Source organism: Typha latifolia, chromosome 7 (genome assembly GCF_019914945.1).
Source record: "Typha latifolia isolate L0001 chromosome 7, TyphaL0001v2, whole genome shotgun sequence".
NCBI lineage: Eukaryota > Viridiplantae > Streptophyta > Magnoliopsida > Poales > Typhaceae > Typha > Typha latifolia.
Window position 1 is genome coordinate 3,922,822 of NC_133092.1, and position 25,456 is coordinate 3,948,277.

Consider the following 25,456-nt stretch of genomic DNA (forward strand, 5'->3'; position numbering starts at 1 on the left):
TGGTTTACACCCTATATTTTTATTATTTATAAATCAAGCCCTATGATTTAGCAAATATGTGCCAAAAATATCTTGCAATTAGATCAGTTAGTTAAACTTAACCAAATCTCTGAGTTAAGTTAACTAAACTAATAAAATTACAAAAATATCCTCAACCAAGTCATACTAAAGATATTTTAGTTATTTTAAAAATAAAATATCTCTATTTAACGGATATTCTGACTGTGTTAATTCAAATCTAATCTAGAATATTTTTTACACATATTCGCTAAATCAGATAATTCGATTTGTAAATAGTAAAAATATAGACCGTAAATTATAATTATGTTATAAAGCAGAATATTATATATAAATTTTTTTTATAAGAGAGAATGTGGGCCAGGAAGACCTCAATCAGAATTTCATTAGGAAAATTGAAAATAATATATTACATAAGATTTTAAAAGAGAATTAAAAGGTACAACATAAGTTTAATTTACACTTAGAAGAGTGTATATATATATATAGCACACTCCGTTTCCCTAAAGTCTTTCAGTCAAATGATAAATTCATTAGGAGTAGAAGCCTCCATTTTATTTTATTTTTAAAAATATTTCTCTCTTTCCATATCAGCCACCAAGTCCTATAAAAAATAAAAAAATAATAATAATAATAACTAATTCCAAGCCGGTCTAACCTTAGAATTTAACATGAGTAATCCATGGGAGAAACAGGGAAAAACTGAATTCCAACTGCAAGAGAGAAAGAATTAACGACTTTTTCCAACTTCTTATGAGAAGCAAGCCAGAGAAAGTGCTTAACCTTAGAAAGAAGTTGACTTTCCAAATTGGCTTACCAAAATGTGTCTCAATTCCATCAATAATTAAAGAGGGTCAAAATTTCGTTAGAAATAAATGAAATAGTTTATGTGAAAATGAGCAATAATTTAAAGAGAGCAGTATATATAATTAACATTCACTCATATTATTATAAACATCTTATTATAGGTACTTATCATTCTGACTCCTCCTGTATTTTGCTTTTCACTGCATCAAAAAAAAAACCTTGAATTGAGTTCAAAATGACAACCAACAATTGATAGAATAGAGAATACTTTATTAATTTAAATATTAAAAACATTAAGATATCTTAACTCACACAGGGATATCACAGTCATTATTTCTTTTGGAGCAAGTTAACTAATCACTTCACTTGCCAGTTAAGTAGGAATGCAGATAAGAGGGGATTTAGACGTGCTTACATTTATTATATATAGATTACTTATAGCAAGTTAATCCAATTGGATACAGTTTGCAAGTTTTGTAATTAGCTGGATGCCCATCTCCTTTCTTAATCCAAGAAAACTAAATGCAATTAATGTATCGATGTTGTCTTCTTCTTTCAACTGCTTCTAAATGCAGCAACTTCGGGTTTCTTGACGTCTAACCTTTATCCACAAATCTTGCGTTATCCCTGCGATTTGTCTGTCTTTTTGATTTGGCTTTGAAAAATAATCCAGTAAAATAAGGGGAAAATATAAATAATAAATTATATTATAAATGAATCTCTCCCTGTTTTTTTCTAATTTGTCCACTCCAAATTAAGTTCTGTTTAACTTATGAAGCACTTAACTGGATGAAATAAAAGGTCAAAATTTTCCTCTAATATAACGTTTAAGATTAGACGACAGTAATTTGGGTTCATTGATTCGTAGGTTAGGTGTTTAAAGATTTAAATGCAATTTTAGCGTCTTGAGGATTTAATTTAATTTATTTTATTCTATTAATTAAGTTTAGGGGGTATAAAAAAGCTGAGCTCTAGCTCGCTCACCTCTAATTTAATTTCAATCCTAGTTTGTGATTTAAGCTTGGCTTTAAATCGAGCAGAGAGGTAGCCTAACTACCAAGTCTTAAAAGGAGCCAAGTATTATTCAAACTTCCTCAAAAACTACTTAATATATATATATAATATTAATAAATATTATATTTGAGCCGAATCTATGGAGCTTAGCCTAAGCAGGCTAGCTCTGATTCAGACTCAATTCGAAATTCAAATTGAGCCCAATAAAATAAAGGTTTTTGTTTTTTATTTGATCGCTTTGATTTGAAAAATATTTTCTAGAGCGGTTTCCAAAATTTCAGATAAAAAAACTGAAATAGTTATCGATATTAGAGCAGACTGTAGATTAGAAGACAGGAAAAGACTTGGGAAATTTTAAAAATGCGCATTGTATCTAATGATAAAGCATCCCCTGCTCTTCATCATGCATCGTTATTATCCAGGAAAAGCTTTAGCTCAAAACTTCAAAAACTCGTGCCACAAAAATATATATCTAGCCGCAACTATATGGGAATAGAGATACATGAGCTATTATATCACTAAAATGGAAGAAATAATGCTGCTGCTTAGCAACAGCAGGAGCCAAGCAGAATTTCTCCTACAAAAATTTTCAGAAGTCTCTAATCTACAAATGCTTAATACCATACCAATGAACAACTTGGCAATCGCTAGACATCCAAAGATAAAGCTTAGAAATATCACCGCAAGACTCTTGTTCTCCATGTCAATCTGATGGTGGCGAACAGTTTCAACTTGTAATCTGCATTTAGGTTGTAGCATTGCTGTCAATATGTCTTGGATAGTATGAGGCCAAGCACAATAAACACTTGGTTGACTCAATTGTCATTTTAAATCACGTCGATAACAATAACAAAGCCTTTAGTTACTAGGCACACGGAAAGGACTTGATATTAATTCCTAGAATATATAAAAAGACACTGCTCTAGCATTAAGAGAGATCCATCTTCTTAGTAGTCTTGCTTCTGCCTTTAAATGGAACGATGAGAATTAATGAATTTATGGGTGAACTGTTTTCTCCCTATCATCATGGATTTACATTTTATTTTTATTTAAGGGCAGGTATTCATTTCAAAGGGAAGGTAAATATGCAAAACAATAATTATAAATAATTGAATGAAGAAAGGACAAGTCAAACCTGAGAATCGCATTATCTCTCATTAGGTGATCCAATTGTGAGGAAACTAGTAATTTCCATGAGAGGATATCTCCGATCTCATTTGCCTAACATCAAGAAATGCAGGATGAGCAAAAGGAAAGCTAATATTTAAGCAAATCAGCATAAGAACTGACAAAAAATAAACATACAAAGGTATCTTTGCTGATTTGAAGATTCTCTATTTCTCGTTGGATTTTCTTCAACAATATATCCTTATTGGCAATGTCACCATCAAAGTCTTGGAAAATCTGTCCGTATCTGATGTTCAGTTCTTCAAGGTACCTCTCCAAAACAGCAAAGTTCAAATCAAGGGATTGAACCTTTTGCATTAGTACCTTGAGAACAGTATCTCCAGGTATTCTTCCTAGTTGTAGTGGCCTCATCTCTACAATTGGATCAAGAACTTCTTTTCTCAGTGAATCTCGTTTTGTCTTGAAATCTTCCTTCTCTGCTTCATAACCAGTTCCTTCCAAAAGTTCCTGAAAGGAATCATTTTGTTCTATAGTTTCTTGTGATGGCATCTGCTCAGCAATCTGTTCATCAAGTTCTGATTGTTTATTCTCAATTGAGATTAGATCCTCCAGCATCCTCTCAACTGCATCCACTCCATATACTTCGACTACGCTCAGAGTACAGTAGAACTCTGAACCATAATGGCTCAGCAAATTAAGTTTCAGATACCTTGCCCACTTTGGCTCTGGAAGAGAGAAGCGCTGTGCATGCTTCACGTTTGCAGCAGTGAAGTTCCCAATTTTGTCCCAGTAGTCTGTAGGATACACTAAACTGCTCAACAGCTCAAAATCTTTTAAATTAGATGAATAATGCTCAAAGTTTGCAACCTCAATGGTATCCACCAAAGTTTCTTCTGAAAGCTCTATGACAACAAATTTTCCCTCGGCTGAGCATGGATTTCTGAGATACTTGTCCTGATTCTTCTCCAAGATATTGGAAGCACCCTTAGCTTCCTTGTTGAAAGACAAGAGCTTTGCACCTTTAGAAGCAGAGGCATAATTATATTCCTTTCCACCAGGCTCCAAATGGTGTATCACAATACCTGTTTGGCTTGCAATCGCCTTCCCTCTTGCAGCGATTGCTTTGCTTTTGAACTCGTCAAGTCCAGGAGCAATCCTGGACAACCGATCACTCCTTATAGCTCCGTCCTTATCTGTCTTGTTTCCTGGATCAGTATCTATCTCAGGTACATGTCCATTCCCAGCTTCTGAAAGATTATATTTTTCCCCATTAGCTCCTGAGTTATCATTTGTCTCTTCATCCAAAGTCAGGGTGCTCTCAGCATAGTGATTGAAACTGGTATCTGATACTGCCATAGTATCTTCAGAATCTGATTGTTTATCTTGACTGGGAGAACCTTCATGCCATGTAGATTCAGTAACAGCAGAACCTTGTCCATCTAAATATAAAATAAATTACTCAATAAGTACAAGAGAAATGGAGGAAATTTTAACAGAAAAAAATGTCAGCATGGCCCTCTTCTTCTATTCATCTTCTTCAGATTCTTTTTGCCAAAAGTTCAAGAGAATCGGTAAGGAAACATGTATGAGAAAATGTTATAGGAAAAAAGTGTAAATTCACATGAAATTTAATGTGTCTGACAATTCGAAAACATCAATTCCGACCAATTTATCTCAAGTATCAGAATAGAACTAAAGTATAAGGGATAATTCAACTAAGATACTCTAAACTATTGCTCATTTTCATGTGCACTCTTTTATCTTCTTTTTTTTTTTTTTTTGGTATACATTAACCCCCTAAACTATAAGAAAATTCCTCACCCCCATAACAATGTTAATAAAAAAAATTGTCTATTTTTAACTTTTCTCTCTTTCTTTCCTCTTAAAGAGTAAAAATAGTTCCTATGGAGTCTAAAATTAATCATGTGACACTCACATGTCATTTTTTAACAGAAATAAAAGTAATGGATAACTAATTGAAGCGGCATTTGAAAGGATTTTGATAGTTACGGGTGTCATGTCAATGTATCTCAAAAGAAAAAAGACAAAGGGGTCTATGTGAAATAGGCAATAGTTTGAAAGGTCCCAGTGAAATTATCCCAAAGTATAATGGCAAAAGTATTATAGGGTAATACTAAATTCCCCTACGTATATGCATCATATTGTGATCAAAAGAGTCATATTTACTTATCAGAACATCAAGAACAGTAGCTGCAAATATCACGCTTGCCACAACTGCCAAGTTAGAATTTAAATTCCATTAAGGTAACAAATTTTCAAAAGGGTAAATTTGGTCAATGAAATGGCCAGCACTGAAAGGAGAAGGCATTATAAAAGGAGCTTCAAAATATTTGCAGCAAAACAGGAAAATGTATGCAAACAACTTCATCAACAACCTCTCTAGTCTCCATAGTCAATCACGGAAACAGATATCCAAAGAGATAAAAAGAAAGGGCAAAAAAAACAAAAAATCCATGAAGGAGCTTTACCTCTATAGCCATTTCCATGACTGATGAAAGAATTGAGGAAGAAGATCAGAACCCATGAAGCAATTACCAGAGAAAGAGACACCTTATAAAAGCTCTTCCTTCCTGTAATGCTGCTATTTTCCGATGCAATTCTTCTCTGCAGAAGAGCTCTACGCGACCTCTGCATTGCTCATCAATCCAATTCAGCTCTGCTAACCAGGAAACATAAGTTAATTATCATAAGAGTGAAAAGAAATAAAGTAAAACAAGATTACAACTTTAAGGACAATATTGTGTACAATATTTGAGAACAGAAAAGCAAAAAAATTTAGAAGAAAAGAAGTGAAACCATTTCTTTCTATTGTGTAAATGATGCCCTGATCTGAAATTATATGAGGAAATGCGTGTGAAGATCACAATGCCACAAGCAATTCAGGTGCAGATAGGAAACCCTCTTTCTCGCATATTAATCGATACAGATTAAGATGGAATTTTGAGGTGTTGAGTAAAGCTATGAGAAAGGTATAGAATAACTTTATTCTCAACCTTTTCAACTCCATTCAATTCTCTTATTTCCCCTAGAAATCCATTTCTTCATCATCTACGTATAATCGATTTGATTATAAGAGGGGAAAAAATGGCTTCCTCCTGCTCACTGCGGGCTGCGGCCGAGCTCGACAAATAACAGAAGATCCCAACAATTGGCACCTAATCGGAATCTGGAACCAAACCAAAACTAAGTTCGAATCATATCCCAGAAAAATAAAAACTAGCATCTGAGGTCGAATCTAAGGTGGAATACAAGAAGCACACGAAAAGAATAGAGATAGAAATAAAGAAGCAAACAGATCTGCAGATAGATCGGTTCCCCTCACCTGGTAAGATCTAAGGATCGTCTTCAATTTCGATCGAGATTTTTGAAATCGATGCGTTTCCATTTGAGAGATAGAAAGGAGAGGAGTTCGTTCACCTCTTATTTATCATCGCCTTCTCTCATCTCTAGATTTTAGAAGGCTTTTGTGCATATGATTGCAGATTTCACGTTCACATGCCTCCCTTCTTCTAAACGGCTCTTTGGATTGTCCGTTTGCAGCTTTATTTGAAAAAAAAAAAAAAAAAAAAAAAAAAAAAAGGCGAGGTATGGAATCTCTCCGAAGATTTAATCGTTACTCTTAGACATGTATGTTGGGGTAAATATATTGTATTTATTCCTTGTATTTAGTCGAAATTTAAATGCCAAGTATCTTAATCAATTTACGGAAGTCCAATTATTAGATTCTTTTTTATATCTCAAATGCATCAATAGAAGTAATTTCCCATCAAAACTATTCATTAAAATTCAGGTTGATTATAACTTGAAACGCAAATAGAAAAATAGGAGAAGGGGTGAATAAATCCCACACTGGCAAGAGATAAACTCAATAACATTAGAAGCATAGTATTAAGAATATAACAATCAAAATAAAGATTCATGCACAACAATGAGCAGAGAGACAAGGAAGTCATCCATCGGGCTAGTAACACTATAGAAAGAATATATAGTAGAAGACTCGACAGACCCAAATATCTTTAACAAAGTCGATCATGGCAAAAATACAAACATAAAAGGATCAGAGTCCAGTGGCTATTAGGAGACCATACAAAAGACTAAACAACATTCACCTTGAAAAACATCACAACAAAGTTTGTAAACTGGCAAAAAGGGTGGAGGGGATGCCATGACAATGACAACTACTAATGCGGTGAGACTAGTATTATATGAGGTTAGAGATGCGATGGGTTTGATAGGCAATGGGAGAAGGAGTGGCAAGGAGGGACGTGATGGCGTGCGACGAGGAGGACAATGACGACGATGAAGTAAAGGAAGGGATTAGAGGAGACGAAGTTCAAGAAGAGGTCATAGAGTATGGTAGAGAGGAAGACTGGTTGTTCACAAGATGAAAGGTGAGAGAGATTGGAGAAGAGAAGGATGTGGAGAGGACGGTGGTATATAGGTAGTTTGCCTATGTCATCTCCAAGTCGGTGGTTTTTGATGAACCGCGACCGTGATTTGGGTCCAAAACTAAGACTTGTCATTTGGAGCAATGACATAGTCGATCAAGGAAGAGAGGGAGACAGACAACGGAGTGCAGAGAAAAGTAAAGAGGAGAAGAAAAGATATCTTCGTCTCGAGAAAAAGGAGAAAAAAAATATACCAGGAAGGAAAAATGAAATGAGAGCCCGGGCAGAAAATTGAAATCTTAGCATAGCTGATTTGCTAGTAGGTGTCACAATAAATAAGCCGCTCGGGCTCAGCTTGATTAAAGCTCAAGCACGAGCCTAAATTTTAGGTTTGAAATTTATTTCAAGTCAAGCCTGAGTTTGAGCTTGAGTTAGCTCGCTCAGACTTGATATAAAACCCAAAGTGTAAATCTCTAAACCTTCCCTCAAATTCCCAAATCTCAATTCTCACAATTGCTCTCGTCAAATAGCTAGTAAGCCTCCTTCGGTCATCCTCCTCCGTCTATCTCCTTCGATCCTCCTCTTCCTCCATCGTCGACAAACTCGAGTCCTCCTCCTCTTTCTCCATTGTCGGCATGCTTGGCCTCTGGTCCTTCTCCTTCTCCACCGTTAGTAAGCTCGGCCTCCTCTGGTCCTCCTCCAACTGTTGGCAAAGCATCCTTTGTTGGGACTCTTAATTTGATTAGCTTTTGTTATAATTACACGAGTTAAAATGTTAAACTTTAGCATAATAAAATATTAAACTTCAGCATAATATGTTGTGACTCGGCTTAAATAAGACTTGATAGTAGGCTCATATCAGGCTCAAACTCAATTTGGCTCGACTCGAATTGAATTGAAGTAAGTTTGAGCATAGTTAGAAGGCTCGAAATTAATTTTGAGCCGAGCTTGAGCTTGAGCGAAGCTAGTATACACCCCTATTTGCTAGGGACAATTTAGGCATTTTAGCCCATCTTCCGTGTTATATTAGAATTACGAGTTTTTACTATTTTAAATTTGCTCTTAATTTTTCTTTACAGTTGGTAAATTTTTTTAGAGGATTTAATATTTAATAAATATATTCTCGTATTTAAGTTTTTAAAATGTACTTTGATACGTATCGTAATGATTTGAGAGGGCTAGTTTGGTCAAAACCTCTAAGAATTTACGCCGAATACTTTTGTTAAAACGTTCCATGGGAACACGCAACCAAGAGGACAATAGAGCGAATGCACACCGTTCAATTATACTCATGGTCGGCTAGGATTCACCATAGAAGAGAGGTGGGTATACCTTACCTCCTATGTCGGTCACGAACTGCTATTTAGTGCTGGGGGCCATCTCCAAAAATGCCTCTCGATTAGATTTCCGTGGTCAAGTTTGCCTCTCTCTCTCTCTCTCTCTCTCTCTCTCTCTCTCTCTCTCTCGATCTCGATCTCGAGCAAGTCAGTGGTGATCTCGTCGGGGGATTCTCTCTTAGGTCTGGGAGCGATGGCGCGGAATACGTCGTGCACGGTTTACATAGGTTTGATTTCAGATCAGTTTTGACGTATTGATCGCTTTTACTTCAATTTTCCTAGATCCAGCGGGAAATTGGAATATTATATAGTTCTAAGTAGATTTTGTGATAAATTGAGATGTCTATGGTCGATTAGGGATTTTGGGTACGGTATTGTAGGATCTGCTAATTGGTTCGTATGGATCTGGTATGGATTCATGATCTGATAATTAATATTTTAGTACTTATTGAGTACTTGATTTGTGCTTTCATTATTGCAGTTGCTTCATATATCATTTTTATTGGAAGCTGCTGTGCATTCTAGGAGAAGTCTTTAGCATAACTATATATTATCGTGATTTAGTACTTTTCGCATACTTGAGCTGTCAATCACTGGTTCTTGTGTATTTATTCCTTTGAGGGAGAAATAGACATCTTAAATTATCTGGAATGTGAATGTTGATTTCTATTATTTGGCCGAATGTGTCAGTGTAAATTTGATCCATGACTGATGACAATGTTCTCAGATTTCATTTTATATTTTCGTTGTTAGTTCTTTGAGTAGAATTCCTTACCTACTCCCAAATATGCAAAGTGCTCATTATTTATTTGGCGATGACAATTCCTCAAAATAGTATAACAAACATTTCAAATTTCTGCCCCTTTGTACGCTTGGTAGATTCAAGACCCTGGAAAAATTTATTAATTTGTCTGCATTTACTTGGTATTTGAACATGCTATTTGACTTGTTCTAATTAACTGATTTGCTACCAAGACAGATGGAGAAGATGATAAATATTGATCCAGTCGGCACGCTCAACATATTTTACTGAATGCCCCACATCCAGACACTCTTGTTTCTCTTATGCTATTACAATCCCATGCTAACCTTATCACAAGCCTTCTCAAAATCCCATTTCAGCAATATCCCATTCTTTTGTTCCTTTTGGCATTGGATTATGACTCCTGTGATGGACCCAGTCTCCAATCTAAGTGTATTCTTTTTTTAAAAACACTCCTTCTGTTAACTAATTTATCTATATCTTCCCCCATCTATTCATTATTACTCTTATCTCTGTATTTTGGAGCATAAGGTTGCATGAAATGGTGAAAGAGGAAATCAATCATACAGTACAAATTTAGAGCAATGCATTTAAGACATAATAATGACTAATGTTGAATTGTTTACAAAACAGAGGGGCTTACTTGTATCATTGAAGGTGAGATGCAAGAAATTGTTTATAGTAATGGAACAGAAAGGATCATATTTCGATTCTCTTAGCTGAGGGGTGGCAATGAAACCATACTTGAAGACAACTAATCTGCAGATTTTTCCAGTATAATTACGTAGGTATCTAAATTTGTTTGGAAATACATAAGAATGTTCAGGTGCAGTATTTCTGGTTGGAAATACATAATATTAGTTATTATCGTAACATCACCTTATAGATCTACTTTGTTGGTTCTTGGGGGACAATTGCTTTTGAGGTTGAGTTGAATTAATTTCTTCACTGGAACATGATAGGGCCAATACTAATATATCCTGGATCAATTTGGTTGGTTGTTTTGTTGTGTTCTTGTCAGTTTTTATGTCAGTATCATGTAGTTTACTTTTCATTTTCTAGCTAGATATGGAATCTGATATGCTCTTGGGGGAACCTAGTTGTTGTATTGATTGTTGAAGTGTATTTTTAACAGGTAATTTGGATGAAAAGGTTACTGAAAGAGTCTTGTATGAGATTCTTATTCAGGTAGGTCATGTAGTAGACCTACATATACCTCGTGATAAGGAAACTAACCGCCACAAGGGCTATGCTTTTGCCGAGTATGAATCGGAGGAGATTGCAGACTATGCTGTTAGGCTTTTCTCTGGCCTTGTTCGTCTTCATAATAGAGTTCTTAAATTTGCGGTGCGTATCTTTTTATCTTCCTAACAGTATATCAATTCTTAGGATCATTGGAACACTTAAGTACGGTAGAAGCCAAGTATAAAATTAAAAACAGTGAACAGAGGTAATTAGGACTTTGTCAATGTCCAAAAATAGTCTTGCATAAGAAGTACCTGCAATCCGTAATTTATTTCTGTACAGTTGATATTGTTACTTGAGAGTACTCATTATGATGATAATTAGTAGTTTGATCAGAAAAATGTCCAATGAGCTTAAAGTAATTTAACATAGAAATTATCCCCCCTGCTAGTTAACGTTATTTCTCTATTGATGTTCAGAAAGTATAAAATTTTGGATTGATCTATGGCTAGCGGTGGAGATAATCTTATTCTCCTTATGGTCATCTAGTTCAGCATAATCTTTCATTGGTCACTGAATTCAGGTTTTGTCTGTAAAGGACAAGCTGACTAAAAGATCCCATTTTGTACAGATATCTGGGCAAGACAAGCCCACTCAAAATGCAAGTAGTTTGGTAACACCTAAACCAAACTCTCCTCCCTTATCAAAACCACATCTTGTCAATCATTGGGACACTGATGTGCCCCGAGAATCAGCACAGTTCATAACTAACTGCAGGGTTTCCAGCCACAATGCTTCCCCTGTTTATTCGCAAGGTGAATCTGGTTTCTTGGATTTTGTTCGTATGTTCCACACCCATTCTTCATGTTTCTAAATCTCTTTTTTTTTTACCGAACTTGTTGATGTAACAGCACCTTCTGATGGGTTAGTCAGTAGAGGGTTCACCAATGACAATTATGAGTATTCTAGGCGTATCTTTGGTTCTATGTTGAATGGCGTTAGCCGACAAGCTGCAAAGCAACCTATCACATATCCATCTTATTAGCATAATGCTATGATCTGTACAAGGGTATGTACTGTAACATCTGATTGTAGGAACCAGGTATCAACAGGCTTCTCTGTCTATAGGAGGTCAAGCATTTAAAGGTAGGCTGTTATGTTGCAACATCTGGATGTCCTCATATAAGATAATGTAAATTTCCACATCTGTCCTTGATGTGCAATTCTTCTATGAGGATATAATGTACTATCTAATAGTTGAAGTTAGGTTTCCGCAAGCTCTTCTCTTACTGCTTTTTGTTTATTTAGTGAGGCATCTTTTTAAGGGATAGTCTGTGGTATTTTCTTGCTTATATCTTGTGGAACTTCCCGATGTTCTTGTACGATATTGTAAAAAAGCTTTGATATTTTCTTGATGTTTATTGTTTGTAAAATTCTAGTTTCATATTTGCTATGGGGCTGCCTGAAATTGTCTTTGATCATATTATTCTGTGATATTTGTTGCCATTTGTGTCTTGTTTTTTTTAATTTTCTCTATGGTCTTATAATAGTTACTATAATTTTTAGGCATTGAACCTGTATATGTTAAATGATGGTTTTGCTTAATTCTCTGGAATGTGGTATCTCTCTTTTTTGATAAAATAATGTGTTGTATTTACATCCTTATGGATTATACACCTTTTGGTATACATGCATAGTAGAAAGATCCAAAGCTGAAACTTCATGTGATAGGCAGAGGTTTTTTTTTTTTTGGTTCTGCTAAAAGATGCTGCCGCATATTTTATCACATTATAATAATAGGAAGCTAGTAGAGGAATAGTAACCATATATGTTTCCAGTATCGGGTTGTCTGTGGTACCATACTCTTTGGAAGACTGGAGGTAATGGATATGGATTATCTTGTAGCAGTTTGTTTTCTTATACATATATGGTATTATACTCTTGTATTATATGATATATCTTATATTGATACGATAAGACATCTTGTACAATGATAGATCTATGTATTATATCTTGTATTATGGATATCTTGTAACTGTTTGCTTTCTTATAGATATATGATATATAAATATATGGTATTATACTCTTGTAGCAGTTGGGTATTACAGACACATCCTGTGCTAAGTTTTAAAAGTTTCAATGGAACAGGGTTTGCTTCCTTATCTCCATATGTGGAGTTCCATTTATATGGGTTTGAGTCCTTGGGTTGGTTGTTGCAAGTTTTAGGCTTCAGTTTGCAGGCAACTCCAAGTAGGGGTGTCAGTTGGGAGCCAAGGTCGTTTTTTGAGCTAGTTGAGTTCAAAACTCCCTGAGATTGAGCTGAAATTTTGTGTTCGTTTATTGAACAATCCCCAAATTAGCTTTTGAATATTTTTGTAAGAATATGCAGGTATGTGAGCACACGCACACATTTTAAAGAAGCTTTCTGGATCTGAGCTAATTCAAGTCGAGCTGAGGGCAGCTTGATAACTAGGAATGATATTAGTAGGCTTGGATCGAGCTCAGTTCATTCTGGGCTTCATGTATGAGTTGAGTGCGAGTTTGTGAAGGGTATAGCACTTTCTCCTTTAAATTTGTCTCAAAAGATTTGATGTTCTTTCTACCTTGGAATAAGGAATCTTCAATCTCGTAGAGGCCAGCAACAAGATTTCATGTGAGTTGAACTTCTTTTTTCAAAGATATAACTAAAGCAAGCCTAGTGCAGTTTAATTAGGGGTCTAGAAAATTTATAGAAGGCTAAGTTGTATTCCTCACGAGTTTATAAGGTCGTATACAGCTGTTCTCCAAATAGTAAGCCTAGTTCGAAGCATGCATGGACGGTGCGTGTTTTAAGTGCTCTATTGATATTGAGTATTTTCTTGGCAGTATCTGTGTATGTATTTGTTTTAGCTGGAGCTGAACCATATGTTATTTGTGTAAATTTAACTTGTGTGGCTGTCAGTTCTTTGCTCGTCTGTTTTGAAAAGTAAGTTTCACAGGTTACTGCAAATTTTTATTGGGTTGCATGCATGAAACCTGCAGATGCACCATTAAAGGGCAAGCAATTTGCCAGTTCTGTGCATTGTATGCGGGGTCAGAAGTGTACTATATCTCCCTTTATATAGTCATTTGACGTTGGTGGCAATCGTTTTTTGTTTGTTAATACCAAAGGCCTTGAAACAGTTAATCCATCTTACCAGCAGAATATTTGGCATCAATTATTTGGTCTAGGGCTATATTTGTAAGACATTTTAATTCATTCATGTCCCGCATTATTCTGTTTGCAGAAGGTTCCCTCAAAAATTATTCTGGGAGTGATGCATGGTGCCCAATTTGTGTACATTATATGTATACACGAGTCGAGGTCTACCCAATGTCCTTTTCCGGAAGGAATATGATTGCCAATGTTCTGTCTGTTCAGTTTTAGATCATCTACGGTTCCTGTTCCATTCTCGCCCCCTTTTTTTGGAGGGCTTTACCTGTTAATTTCCCGGCAACTATCCTTTCTTTCTCTCATTTTTCTTATACTTATCTTTTCTTATTTATTCATTCCATTGGTGATCTGCATCACCTCTATTGCTTATTCTCGGTCAGCCCACACGTTGGATATCATCTTTGTCTTCTTTGCCAGTGTCCTCTCATAGGGGGGGCTTTAAGCTGAGAGCAGATCTGAACCTCAAGCAGCTCATTGTGCCCATCGAGTCCACCTCTTGGGCGGTCAGTTGTCTTGGCGAGCTCGATTTCGGCCTGTTCTTTTTTCTAGTTAGGTGTGCTCTAGGGTACATCAACCAGCGGTGGTCTATAGATATTTCCGACCGGTGTTGCGACTTGGGCAGCTTTTTACTTTTTTGTGCCCTTTGGGTTCTAATGTAAATTCCTGTCGTGCTGTTTAAGTAGTGGAATTTGTTCAAATTTTATTTTTTTGTTGTTCAGAGAACGGGATCGTTCAAACTATTTTTCCTCATTTATCTATATATTTAGCTTGTAATTATCTATGAATAAATTCACTCGCCTATGAGCTTTTTCTTAATAAAAAAAATTTAAGAAAAAAATCATGTGCGACACTTTTGTAGAGGGAAAAAACGAACTAATGTTCATGATGCTAAAGTCTGGATTACCAAAGGCGGTATCGGCGAAATTCAGGGGGGAACGAACATGAGCTGAGTTATAGCCGCATACGTCTCTTGGTTCAAAAATAGAAATTTCGTACCTTCTCGTGAGTCAACAAACCTTCGTTCCGTCAAGTTGCTAAAGTAGGCTCGGTTATATTTACAATAAATAGCAAACACCTAGTGAAACATAGTAATCTTCTCTCTCTCTCTCTCTCTCTCTCTCTCTCTCCCTCCCTCTTATGTGAGAACCATTTAGCCTCTAATTCTTTTTTCTTTTTATAAAATTCAGCCTCTAACTCCCTTTCCTTTTTCTCCTTTTAGCCGGACGACGTGGCAGATCGGCGGGCCCCAGCGGGGGCAGGGGCTCACGACCACCGTTGCTGTCCGCACCCGGTCATCTATCGCTTTCGGTCAAATGCTTAGTTGGAGACAGCTGCCATCAAGTAACATATTAAAAAGATGGACAAAAGAAACAAGGAGTGGAGAGAGGCCTTCTGCTCTACTTCCATTCCTTTACGCCCATAGGAATATAAAGGTATTTATTCCCTTGAGCTTAATTTGTTGAGATATTAATATGAACTCACCAACTTGCCCTCCAAATCAGCGAGGGCGAGGGTGGTGGAATACTATTCTTTTTTAAAGTGCATTGCTTAGCTGCCAGGGTTACAGAATACGCCACTAACATCGACGATCAAAACCCGTATCAAAAGATTCAGTGAAAAAATTATCTCCTTACTATATTCATAATCTGTAAAATATCATTCTTCTCAACATATGATAAGCACGAGCCTCCAAAAACATTTATTTTCTTGTATATCTTTTTCTATTTATTCTATGTTAAATGATTATGCCAAACTGGAAGTCTGGAACAGAGAGATAAGGTTGTTGATTGCCAAACGAAGACCCTGAAGGACAGCAGTAGCTGCCGCAAGCACAAGGTCGTCACATGTAGTGAAGTCAGCCTTGGCCATATCATGAATCGAACCAAGGTGGTCACAACTCACAAATAACAAACCCAATACCACCTTGCTTCGAAGTGCGTTCGAGTTTAGTTTACAGGAGTTCACGAGGGGAGGATGGATCCCACCCAAGAGCATTCTATGCTGGGCCGAGGAGAGGAAGTTGGTAGCATATCCTTAAAGTAGGAGTGGTCCATAAGGACAGTCCGCCTAAAGACAAACAGTAGCCGGAGTCCGGAGATGCTTCATTGTGGACGGATCTCCTGTGTCGAGCCTTCCAAATTTGCCAAAATGCATTGGCATTTGGCACTGCAAGCTTGTATGCAAGACAGCCGCGTCCAACTACATCGTAGCATCAGCCATCAGCCATCTCCCAACAAGCCATTGGCTAGCATGAACACAGATGAAAAAGAAATATGAGATAGATCCTCTACCTCATTGACGCAGGACTGATGGCAAGGATTGTCTAACAACTTCATAGTGCAAAGCCAATGTTGGGTAGGTTGTGAGGCAGTTGAATCGAATCTGGGTCTATGGACTTTTTTTTCTGAAAACAAAATTTAATAATTTTCTCTACTACAGTTTTGATAGGTAATTAATGCCTAAAAGTGTGTGCCGTGCTTATAAACTATCAGAAAGAGAAAAGTTGCCGTCTATTGAGGAGATATATTTTAAGCAAGGTGGATTTTGTTAAACTCGTTGATCTTTTTTAAAAATGGATTCGTGTGACGAATCCCTTTGGAAGAGTTTTGCTTATATGTTTGTATCATTGTCGGGTTTTTACATCCGTAGCAATTTTGCTCCTGTTATTATTAAAATATTTATATATTTTTTTTACCTTTAGAGTAAAGTTTAAGGAGCAACGAGTATGCTCTCAAGGATGGTATCTTTCTGAAGAAAACATGAAATGCTCCGTAGGGTGATATTAAATGCTAGCAGAAATTATATATATATATTGCATACATTATCTTCAAAATTGTCATATCAACTTTTGCAAATGACCTTCAAAACATATGGTTTTGATACATATTTGCTTAAATTATTAGTTTTTGTATGAATATTCTTTGGAGTTAACAAACTATTATTCATGCATAAAAAAGATGAATTATTTTTATTCTAATTTTCATAAATTTTTCTAGTTAAGAATGTTGTTTTATCTTTATTCTATTAAATTAAGACTTAACTTGAAAAGTGACCATTCGTACAATGAAAATAATGTATGTTTTATACATACAAATACCAACTTTAAGAAGACGTATAAATAAATAAGATATATTTTTGAAGAGTATACACGTAAAAACCCTATTGTTTTTTAGCCCATATTGTGAAAATTTTCCTAAGTTAGCATACTTGATACGTTGGAACCGATTAATTAATTTTCTATAATGTTTAGAAAATAAATCTATATTTGACGTTATTAGCTAACGACCAATTTGCTTGAATTGGAACCTAAGAATACTCGTACAACGTAAATCTTTTTAGTTATCCGAGCATTATTTCATTGGGGACTAACTCATTTATTATAACTGAAAGTGTATATTTAACCTCCATTTTTGTTGCATTGGGTGATCAACACAGATTGAATCACTATCTACTCCAAAGTTTGATTAAAATACCTTCGAAATAAATAATTATGTATAATAATTGCTTAGACAAAATTTAAAGAATCCAATAAATTAGATAATTACTAAGTTTATTGAAATGTTCAACATTTCGGCATGAGTTACCTGTGGCATAATGCATTTTAAATCACCAATGAGTTGAATCCAATGATAGGATCCTTCTGTAACTTCTTTATGAAAATATTTAATTTAAGAGTATGAAATGAATCCTATTTATTGGTATTTAGATTTCCAAAATAAAGTTGGATCGTGGTTCAATCTAATATTGCGAGTTTTCACAAATTAAAAGATCAAATAATTTCCTCCCAAATTTGGAAGATTACGCATCACAAATCAAGTAAATAGACGGGTATAAAAAAAAAAACAGTCGTGGTGAAAAACTCTAGTAGAGGTCCCCTTTTTCTACCGCCAAAACGGCTAGGGTAAAAGAGAGGTTGTCTCTTCTCATCATCTAGCTAAACAACTTTTTGATCTAAAGGGACATTACGTACCTAATTGTCGGATTGATTCTCTTATATGTAATCCCTATAATGTTGTCATAATGAATATCATTGATTCACATGACACCAAGGACAAACCTAATGAGAATCTTTTCGAAGAATATTTTTTTTCCTGTCTTTATTTTTATTCGATCTATTTCTAATTGATGAAGGCGAAATGTCGATAAATTTGTGCATCTAACTTTATAATGAACTTGAACTAATATTGAAGATAAGTTCAATGCGACATATAATTGTGTAGAAGCTTACCTGCTATATTTAGAAAAGAATGAACTCTTGAAGCTGAAGTGCCATAAGCTGATAAGTATATAAAGAGATGCAATTCAATCATCTCATGGAGCATATGAATAGAAATTTTTGGAATAATGTGGGCCAATTATTACTTTCTGAGACAAAAATATTGTACATTAAATATCAACATATCTGAAAAGCTAAATAATATTATTTAAGAGTAAGTTAATTATAATTAAACTAATATTCGTATGTCCAATTAGAACGTATTACGTAATTAATATACGTAATAATTAAAATTATATTAATATGTCCAATTAGAACGTATTATATAGTCAGTGTTTATAATACATAATTTAAGTATATAATACTATCATCCTCGCACGGTGCAAAAATATTTTTCTTCCATCCAAAACAATGGCACCGTTAAGAAACCTCATCTCATGGTCAAATGGTTTTCGTTTTTAAACTTTTCTTTTGTTGAATCTTATTTAGTTCTCACGAGGTATCCATTTCTTTTTCTGCTAAATAATATTTATTCTTTCCAATTCAGACGTTATGGGATCTAATGTCTTGTTTATTTACAAAGGTACAACCGTAACCATAACCGTAGGGAGAGACGTAGACATGCCCTTACCTCTACTAAAAAATGATGTACATTTAGAAAAATGCATACACTAATTATGGAGTGAGCCATACTTTTCTCATCTTCAACTAGGAGCTTTGCGGGAGAAGATGTAGTAAGCCAAGCATCTCAACCAACTCCAATTTAGGGATCAAAATCTCCGGCTTGAGCATGATGAGGCAATAGGGATAATATAGAAGATGCGAGAAAATAAGAGGATAAAAAAAAATATATATATATATATAATTTATAAATTATTTAGTATATTATAATAAAAATATATTTTTATTGGTACGGTGTAAATTAACTCGTGGTGTCAAATAAAAATTATAGTAAAAAATAGATGATCTAGTTATAAAATCCTCATAGACTTGATATAAATTTAAAAATAAGTAAAATATGGGGGTGTGATCTATAAACTTCTATGAAAAAAAATACGGTGTCCTCCAAAGTTGTTCATACGAAGCAGAGAGGACAAAAATTGTTCCCTTCATAGCTGGCTTAGTAAACCAAGTAGAGCGTAGGAGTTGGTGAAAGTTAATTTAGCTTTTCTGTCGTTGCCCAGCTCTTGCGGTTGGGTGGAAATGGAACAGCCATCACAGAACGATGGATGACCATGAGCCATCCATCCCTTCCATCATGGACATCGATCGCCAATCCAACATGTCTCCATGTCCATCATGCTCATCCCTAAGAAGACCACATGATGGTGATCCATCGTACCCTTTTCTTTTACCCTTTTAAGAGGTTTCATTATATTTAACGTCCTCGATCGGTAGAATTACAAACTGGGGCTATTAATTTATACGAATCAATTAGCTTTCTAATCATTATTAGGATGTGCATTTCTTGCACTAATACTCCCCCGTTTTCTCTCACGTAAAGACCTCTTCCTCTAATAACACCCACATGGTGTCAGTGGTAGCATCCTATGTCCCTCTCACTTGTCCTTTTAAACTCACCACCTCCCAAAAACCCTTACACCAATCCCCTATATAGCTTTTAAAAAGCTCGTAGTTTAAAAACTAATCCGCGGTCATCACCTCAAACCCAGTCTTTTGTCTCAAGATTCGGAATAACTACCTCTCACCAATAGTACCATCCCGTTAGAATCTCCCCCCGTTCCGTTTTTTTGCCACTCCTAAGGTCCCAAGGTGGATCGAAGTCAGGTCCATCGCCGAAGTCGTAGTTCCTTCGAAAAGCGAGGGTAGATTAGTCATTGCACCCAGACCGATCGAGCTAGCTGGGTGCCCCTACCTGTGTATTATTGTAATCAACTTGGGGTTGGACCAAAAAAGGACGAGGGATGATGAATAATAACAGACTGCGCTGTGGAAAAGAGTACATATAATGTCTCATGTCCTATTTTCCACCCCCCCACCACCACCCCCACTGCTCTCCTCCTTTTCCCCCTCTTTAGCTCCTCTCTCTTCTCTCCCTCTCTTTCTCTTTCTCTTCTCCTCTCCCCCCTCGCTCTCCTCAACCTCTAATCTTTGAAGAAGAAGAAGAAGAAGAAGAAGAAGAAGAAGAAGAAGAAGAAGAAGAAGAAGGAGAAGAAGAAGAAGAAGAAGAAGAAGAAGAAGAAGGAGAAGGAGAAGGAGCTTAGGGAAGGGATGACTCCATCAAATATGGCGGGGCAGTTTGGGGACACAACCTACACCAAGGTGTTTGTCGGGGGATTGGCATGGGAGACCCATAAGGAGACCATGAGGAAGTATTTTGAGCAGTTTGGGGAGATCTTGGAGGCGGTGGTGATCACTGACAAGAACACTGGGAGATCCAAAGGCTATGGATTTGTGAGTTAATTCTCTTCACCAATTTTCCGTTTCCCAGCTTCGTGGATTGATTCGTTTCCTGCATAAAGTGATAGCTAGCTTCTTTTTTTGTTCCAATTTCTTAGGTAACTTTCCGTGATCCGGAGGCCGCAACTAGGGCTTGCGTTGATCCGGCTCCAGTGATAGATGGGAGGAGGACTAATTGCAATCTTGCTTCCCTTGGAGTCCAAAGATCCAGGCCTACTACTCCCCAACGTGGTTAGTGTTTTTATTATTATTATTATTATTATTATTAACTTAGTCCTTACATTAGTATGGAAATCCTATGTACCCTAAAAGATGAGACTGGAACTGGTCATTATAGTACAAGACGACAAGCTTTGTTGGATTTGGTTACCATAAGAAATTTTTCTTCTTCTTCTTCTTCTCCTTTATTAATTTTGCAGGAGGAAATAGGAGCTATAGGGCGATGAAGTCATTTCACACAGGGGTTCAAGGTGGGATGGGCAATGCCTTCTCATCTCATCATGCCACCACCTTCCCTCATTATGCCATTCAACAAGGGATCCCTTACAATGTCTTTGGGTAAGCTACCCCCTCATTGTCATAGAATACAACTGCTAAAGGTCCATCACATGAGTGCACATGCATGCATCATGGCACATGTATCATGGTGGTGGTACATATGTTAGACATAGCTCTGCTCTCTCTCTCTCTCTCTCTCTCTCTCTCTCTCTCTCTCTCTCTCTCTCTCTCTCTCTCTCTCTCTCTCTCTCTCTCACGCGTGCATACTTGCACACTACTTTTCCTTTTCTTTTTTGGATTAAGTGCACGCTTGTATAGTAATGCAACCTTTCATTTATGATGTTAAAATGCATGCGCATGCTCTAGCATATGATATTGGAGTCTTGCATGCATCAAATATTACTCATGAGTATGAGCATTAATGGCACTCTCTCTCTCTCTCTCTCTCTCTCTCTCTCTCTCTCTCTCTCTCCTCAGCTATGGAATTGCAGTGCATGCGCTCTAGAATATGATATGCATGCTTTTGATATCTTATGGTAGTCAGCAAATGCATGAGTATTATACTAAAGACATGCATACGTTACTGAGATAATGGACCTGATAGCATCTCTTCCTTCAGATGATAACTTGAGCAACCTTAAACGAGTTACTAATCTTAGTTTTTTTTTTATCCTATACTAATTTCAGGTACTCTCCTTATTCTCCAGAATACACTTACCCTGCGGTTTGTCCTACCTCCTCTCTTCTTGCTGTATTATCTTTCTATTTTACTTCTGAAGAAATTATAGTATAGTTAATATTTGATTTTATTTAACTTAATATCTAATAGAATTTATCATTTATATATCTAAAATAAACACATGCATTGTAAAAGCTATAATGTTAGATGAGAATATCATGATAAAAGATATCTGCAGAAATACAATGCCGTTAAGAGAAGAAACGACTGTCCTTTTCTTTTCTTTTTTTGAGGGGTAGAAGAAACGACTGTCGATAGATTGTTGTGATGGCATTACAATGAACATATTTGAAGTTTCAAACCAACCTTTAAAACAATATGGACTTTCTAATTTCTTTTTGTTTTCGAGCTCATGGAATTCGTCTTCATCTAACTTTTGCGGATAATTTAGATTTTTCTTTGGCGTTCATAAGTTTTACTTTACACTAGAGCCTTTGCTGTAACTCTGTCAGAAAGCAGAACTTTCTTTCTGTAAAGAACTCAAATAGAAGCTTGCAGGAGATCTCATTATTGAGCAAAGAATAGCATAACTGTGAATAAAGAGTTGCCAGTCAAAAGTGCTCTAAAATAATCACATTTTATGTTAATTTGAGATAACAAAATAAAACTTACAAATTCTAGTTAAATCTATGACACTAATAACTTATCAGTTATCACTAAAACTTGTTAACGTTATCGATAGACTACAATCGCCCTTACAAACACCTCATAAAACATCTTGCTCCCTTTTCCGTTATAAAGAGTCATTTACTAGACTTGAATCCTATAGAAAATTAAATATACAACTTGCCTTGTACCCGTCCTCTTATTAGCTTACCTTGTACAGATGCACATGGTCTGGGTCATGGTTTGTCCCTTCCTAACATGCTAGTACTTAAAGATCTGTTAAAGATTTAGCTAGAGATGCACATGGGAGGGGCCCCTTCTATCCAAATCTAACCTTTTTGATCTGTCCCTTGACCATAATAAATCACCCCATCAAATTAAGCAGATGGACCAGAATGTAGGCAATGCATGATCCTGTTGTCAGTTGTGCTGCACCTGAACCTGGACCAACCTAATCCACTAAGTCACTGTTATCTGCAGAGATTCCATCTGTTTTCGAAAAGATATTGCACCAAACTAATGCTATCAGATAAGTATCCCCCACCAATTATTTTGATATTCAGAATCATTTGGTGACCCAAATATGCAGAATTAAAACAATAACAAACTAATGAAATGAATTACTCGTAATGCTTTTCAACATTTATAGTTGCTCGCAAATAATTCAGTAGTTGATTTTACAACTTTTTCATCATTGAAACATTTCTTAGTATCAAGCATTCAAAGGGAAACCTGCATTGGCTCCAATGTTATTAACTTTTCTGTTGTTGATCAGAACTACTACAACATGTATGGAGGAGCATCAACTCAGTATCCACTATATGGAGGAGGGGCAGCTGGAATGGTCAATGGAACCACTGCCTACTACCCATATTTCCAGTTTGGGCAAGGTGGCGGCTCAGCCACCTCATACGCTGGTGGAAATGGCTATGGCCTGCAATACCCTCACATGTTTCACTATTCCACTGCGGGTGCAACGGCCGGGGTGACGGGCTTTGCACAGCACTATGGAGGAGCACTGTCCCTTGCACCAAGTCCTGCAGCACAGGCAGGTATTATTTACAGCTGAAATCATGATACTTTAAAATACTCTCTGACATGCTCTTATATCATTATCTTCAAGTACACCATACAGATAAAATTAATTAAGTTGTTTTGTATTCACATGTTAGCTTATCTCTATTTTCTATTACATGATTGCTGGCTCTAGATTATGTATTATCATCTAAAAGCAAGCGCCAGTATTGTTAGGTAGTTTGATCTTGTTATGGACATTATTTGGTTTCTGAATGCTGCATAAACATTGATATTTAATCATGTCTTGAAACTATTGCTCCACAAGATATAACATAATTTCAGCAATTTCAAAGAAATTCACAAATTTAAATTGAAGAAGAGAAATGTAATCATTTAAACTCAACGGCATGTTAATCTAAGACGTTCAAACTTCATATGGAAGTCTTTCTACGCATGTGAAACATTTTTCACCAGACTATGGGTATTATTGTTAGACTATGTTCTTTAGTGTAGGAACATATGCTCTTGATATCTTTATTTTTGTTAATTTGTGGTACTAATATCTTAACAGTGTGTCTCCCTTTAAAACAGGCATGAGTATGTCTCTCACAGCTCCAACTCTACCAACTCCAACTCCAGCTGCTCCTCCTTACAGACTCATCCCTGCTCACTTCACTGCTTCCACGACTTCTGAGCAACCCTTGGCTTAACCATGGTTTCATTTCTTTCACTTCTTCCCTACACCTTTGTTGCCTCTGTGTCAGTCTCTCATGCATCCATCTTCTAACACAAAACCCATTTGGGTTACCCATTATACTCCAAGCCTTAGTCCCACAAGGGCTAAAAAAGAACAACTTGGAAAAAAGATCTGGAGGAGTGCTCCTGGTCCCACTTGTTCATGTGGTGATTTGGGAAATAGCTTTAGCCCAAAGGTGGGCTCAAGCTCCATACCCCAAGGTGGGGTTGTCACTAACAAACATCATTCACCAGCAATGTTGTCCCATGATCCAAAGTTGGAGAAACCCTTCTAACCCCAGTCCAAGAAAGACTTACAGCTAAAGCAAAAGTGATCTTGGAGGACTAAAGAAACCCTGACTTGAGCTTGAAGCCTAGACCCAAGAAGGGGTTGTGTGGGTACAAAGCTAACTTGGAGTTCAATCAACATCAGCAGGACTTTTTAAATCTCTGACTTGTGCCAAATGCTTCTTCCTATAGAAAAGGAGTGTTTAGCAAACACTAGGGCTGAGGTAAGCCCTAGTCAATTTTATAGTCTTAGACTACTTTAGTAGGCCTTGGAAACAATTTAACTTTGTGAGAACCCATGACCAAACCCTTACCAACTTTACCTAACTGTCATGTAGCAATATATTTAACCAACCACTCACCTTACCTAAGGAAAAAGGTAAGATGCCTTCGCTAACCATCTTTATTATCAATCAGTTGTGTCTACATTCATCTGGTTAAGACTCTAAGGAGAGTTTTAGCCCCATCAATGGCAGGTATGAAGTGGTGCTAATGTTTGTTTTTGGCATTTAGCCCTACCTCCTGTCCTCTCATATGAACACCAAATATGGCTTTGGAGTTCAAGAATCCCCCACTTTTCTCATTAACATCAATGGACCCCTGAAGATGTTTTTGTTCTCTTGGGTCCCAGCTCTTCTAACACTCCCCCAGTGCCATGGTTAGGTCCAAGAGTCTCTCTCTATCTATCTCTCTCTCTCTCTCTCTCTCTCTCAATTATGCTTTTAAATGTTCTGTTATAAGACTTGGGTTGTAATAATTTGGCATGCTACTTTGGAACAAGCTGATGCTATTATCTATTATTCCGTTCACTGGCTAATGTTGTATTAAATATTTTGTTGTGCTTGTAGTTCGGACTGTTTCACTATATCATGTTTGTCTTGTGATCTTTATTAACTAATCTTAACAAATTTCCGATTTAGAATATAACAAATGATCTTAGTTACAGAACACACAACTACACGGAACTAACTATTCTGGAATGATTTGATAACAAATAAAATGAAACAAGAAGGAAATAAAGCTAAAAGCTTTTATAAAACTTGTAGGCACATGCTATCCAACTTTGGGTGACATGACTGGTG

At 36.3% G+C, this 25,456-nt stretch overlaps 3 protein-coding genes across 11 annotated transcripts; 2 read left to right on the forward strand and 1 right to left on the reverse strand.

The window, feature by feature from the left end:
- Nucleotides 1–826: 826 nt before the first annotated feature.
- LOC140792293 (SUN domain-containing protein 4) lies at nt 827–7,230 on the reverse strand. Of its 7 annotated transcripts, none has more exons than XM_073143188.1 (6): nt 6,311–6,501; nt 5,982–6,154; nt 5,457–5,644; nt 3,145–4,406; nt 2,975–3,060; nt 827–1,025 (listed from the first exon to the last, which is right to left on the reverse strand). In XM_073143188.1, exons 3-6 carry the CDS (start codon nt 5,620–5,622, stop codon nt 959–961), a joined length of 1,581 nt encoding a protein of 526 aa, XP_072999289.1. In that variant the 5' UTR covers nt 5,623–5,644; nt 5,982–6,154; nt 6,311–6,501; the 3' UTR covers nt 827–958. The 7 variants fall into 7 exon arrangements, with proteins under 7 accessions (XP_072999289.1, XP_072999290.1, XP_072999286.1 ...); XM_073143185.1 differs by lacking the exon at nt 827–1,025 and adding an exon at nt 2,282–2,578 and having other exon boundaries at nt 6,311–6,605; XM_073143190.1 differs by lacking the exon at nt 827–1,025 and adding an exon at nt 2,282–2,600.
- Nucleotides 7,231–8,746: 1,516 nt separating this feature from the next.
- On the forward strand, nt 8,747–12,142 carry LOC140792125 (protein HSH49). Its single transcript, XM_073142964.1, has 4 exons — nt 8,747–8,940; nt 10,612–10,823; nt 11,293–11,476; nt 11,573–12,142. Exons 1-4 carry the CDS (start codon nt 8,907–8,909, stop codon nt 11,704–11,706), a joined length of 564 nt encoding a protein of 187 aa, XP_072999065.1. The 5' UTR covers nt 8,747–8,906; the 3' UTR covers nt 11,707–12,142.
- Nucleotides 12,143–20,011: 7,869 nt separating this feature from the next.
- LOC140792264 (uncharacterized) lies at nt 20,012–25,191 on the forward strand. 3 transcript variants are annotated; one of them, XM_073143141.1, is made up of 6 exons: nt 20,012–20,485; nt 20,590–20,722; nt 20,911–21,049; nt 21,677–21,713; nt 23,110–23,386; nt 23,923–25,191. In XM_073143141.1, the coding sequence occupies exons 1-6, from the start codon at nt 20,303–20,305 to the stop codon at nt 23,946–23,948; spliced, it is 795 nt and encodes a 264-aa protein (XP_072999242.1). In that variant the 5' UTR covers nt 20,012–20,302; the 3' UTR covers nt 23,949–25,191. The 3 variants fall into 3 exon arrangements, with proteins under 3 accessions (XP_072999242.1, XP_072999240.1, XP_072999243.1); XM_073143139.1 differs by having other exon boundaries at nt 23,943–25,191; XM_073143142.1 differs by having other exon boundaries at nt 23,110–23,382; nt 23,943–25,191.
- The last annotated feature ends 265 nt before the right edge of the window (nt 25,192–25,456 follow it).